The sequence below is a fragment of the Myotis davidii genome, unplaced genomic scaffold (assembly GCF_000327345.1).
Source record: "Myotis davidii unplaced genomic scaffold, ASM32734v1 scaffold428, whole genome shotgun sequence".
NCBI classification, from domain to species: domain Eukaryota; kingdom Metazoa; phylum Chordata; class Mammalia; order Chiroptera; family Vespertilionidae; genus Myotis; species Myotis davidii.
The window spans coordinates 283,294-285,466 of record NW_006299834.1 but is presented as its reverse complement, the minus strand read 5'-3'; the positions used below and the strand labels follow the sequence as shown (position 1 = coordinate 285,466).

The 2,173-nt window shown below is 63.8% G+C and overlaps 1 protein-coding gene across 1 annotated transcript in view; it reads left to right on the top strand.

The window, feature by feature from the left end:
* Positions 1–2,173, top strand: part of PARVG (parvin gamma) — a gene marked incomplete at its 3' end in the record, with an annotated part of 27,308 nt that overhangs the window by 13,952 nt on the left and 11,183 nt on the right. Inside the window, exons 9-10 of the mRNA XM_006775989.2 lie at positions 998–1,056; positions 1,261–1,329. Coding sequence (XP_006776052.1) covers positions 998–1,056; positions 1,261–1,329 — 128 coding nt within the window. The remainder of the gene's footprint in view (positions 1–997; positions 1,057–1,260; positions 1,330–2,173) is intronic.

Below are 2,173 nucleotides of genomic sequence, written 5' to 3'. Positions count from 1 at the left end.
GAGAGGCGAGAGGCCAAGAGACTTGCCTGGGGTCACACAGCGGCTGAGTGGCCGAATCCAAAGGTCACTTCTACTCAGTCTGTACGCTCAGAGCCGAGGACCAGTCTCGGGGGGTGGGGGGGGGGGGGGCCTAGCTGGGGGGGGGGGAAGCAGGGGTGGTTTCAGAAATGAAGGAGCCACAGGCACAGAGAGGCCAAGTGACTTGCCTGGGGTCACACAGCGGCTGAGTGGCCGAATCCAAAGGTCACTTCTACTCAGTCTGTACGCTCAGAGCCGAGGACCAGTCTCGGGGGGTGTGGGGGGGGGGCGCCTAGCTGCGGAGAGTGAAAAGGCAGGCTGTGGACAAAGGCGTCAGTCTGAGGGCTCGGGTGTGAGGCTGGACCAGGAGCCTGAGCTGCTGAGATGCTCTGTCCCCAGACCCCGTGGCGTGGCTCAGCTGCCTCTGCCGGCCCTGTGCGCGCTCAGGCTCAGGCCTCTGGGAGGGCTCGATGCCCTCATTCTGCCGTTCCACAGAGGCCCGCGAGGAGACCTGGGGGCCCGTGTCTGTCCGGGGCTGGTCCCCTGCTCAGCCACCTACTCCGTGGGCCTGTGGGTGGAGCAGGAACTGGGGGAGATGGGCAAGTTTCCAGAGGAAGGGGTGGGGGGAGGGGCGGTGCAGACACCATCCCCGGTGTCCCCTGCGGAGGGATGCCGTTTACTGAAGTTCATGGTGGCCCAGCCAGCACGCCCAATTTGATCTTTGCAATGACCCTAGCTGGAAGGTATTATCAGCCATACTTCACAGGCGAGGAAACCAAGGCACAGAGAGGGGCAGCCAGCCCCCCAGCCACACAGCCAGGGAGGCAGTGCCTTGGCCCCAGGCCCGATTTTAAATTCCAGGAGCTCGAGCTAAAACGCCAGCTCCCCCTGGCCTGGTTACTGAGAAACGGGTGGGAGGAAGTCCCTGTGGCTCAGCGATAACATCACTGTGACGAGCACTTTGTGGGTCTGTCTGCAGAGGACGTCTTCGATGAGTTATTCAGTCTGGCTCCCGAGAAGGTGGGCGCCGTGAAGGAGGTGAGAGACCCGAGTCCCGCAGCTCTGCCCCCCGCTCCCCCCACCCCCGCCTGGGCCAGGCTGGGGGGACAAAGGGGAGGAAACAGGTCCCTGGGCCACACCTGCTATACGCCGGGTGCTGTGGGGCCGAGGGGGGCTGTCTGTCCCCCGAGGGGGAAGGTGGCACCCTGAGCCCTGGCTGGGTCCTTGCTCTTCCCTGGGTAGGCCATCGTGACCTTCGTCAACCAGAAGGTGGAGCGCCTGGGCCTGTCTGTGCAGAACCTGGACACCCAGGTAGGCGGTTTCTCGGGTTCGCATCCCACCTGCTCCCCCTCTCCCCTGGGAACGCGACGGTGTCCGGAGAGTGACGGCCTGGGCGAGGCCGGTGCTAGAGGCGGTGGCAGAGGGGCTCCTGAAGGCCTGGTATTTGGGTGGTATCCCCAGGATATGCCAGCAGGAGAGAGTCCAGGCCGAGCCAGCCACTCAGAGGCCCTAACACGGGGCATCTCCATGAAGGCCTTTGGAGGGTGGCTTTCCTCAGACGGGTGTTTTGTCTCTTTGAAGAGGCGGAATTGGGTTGTATTAGCATACGCCGCGCCGGTACCAGGACGACGGCTTTATCTCTGTGCACACAGGCGGAACTGGCAGAAATATTAATGCGGCCGCCGGCCCAGGGAGCCGTGCGCTGGTCGCTGCCTTTTCCCGATGGAATAATTTCCCTCTTAGCTCCGTTCTCTCCCGTGCTCCCGGAGCTCCTGGCCAGTGTGTGGTTTAAAGAGCGATGAGGTCTTCCCCTGGAAATGTAGGACAGCCTTCTCTCAGCACGTACGAGGTGCTGGCAGCCAACAGCCGCTCTGCACCTGCTGTGGCTGCGTTTACAGCAACGCTTCGAGGCCAGGGACGCCGGCCCCATGTCAGACAGGGAAGCTGAGGCCCAGAGAGGCTGTGTGACCTCGGGCCCCTCGGCCTGGGAAAGGAGAGTGGGACCCCCCAGGCCTGTGCCCCAGTGTCTAGGCCATGTGCCCCCAGTGCCCAGGCCATGTGCCCAGCGCCCAGGCCATGTGCCCCAGCACCAGGCCATGTGTCCAGTGCCCAGACCATGTGCTCCCAGTGCCCAGGCCATGTGCCCCAGAGCTCC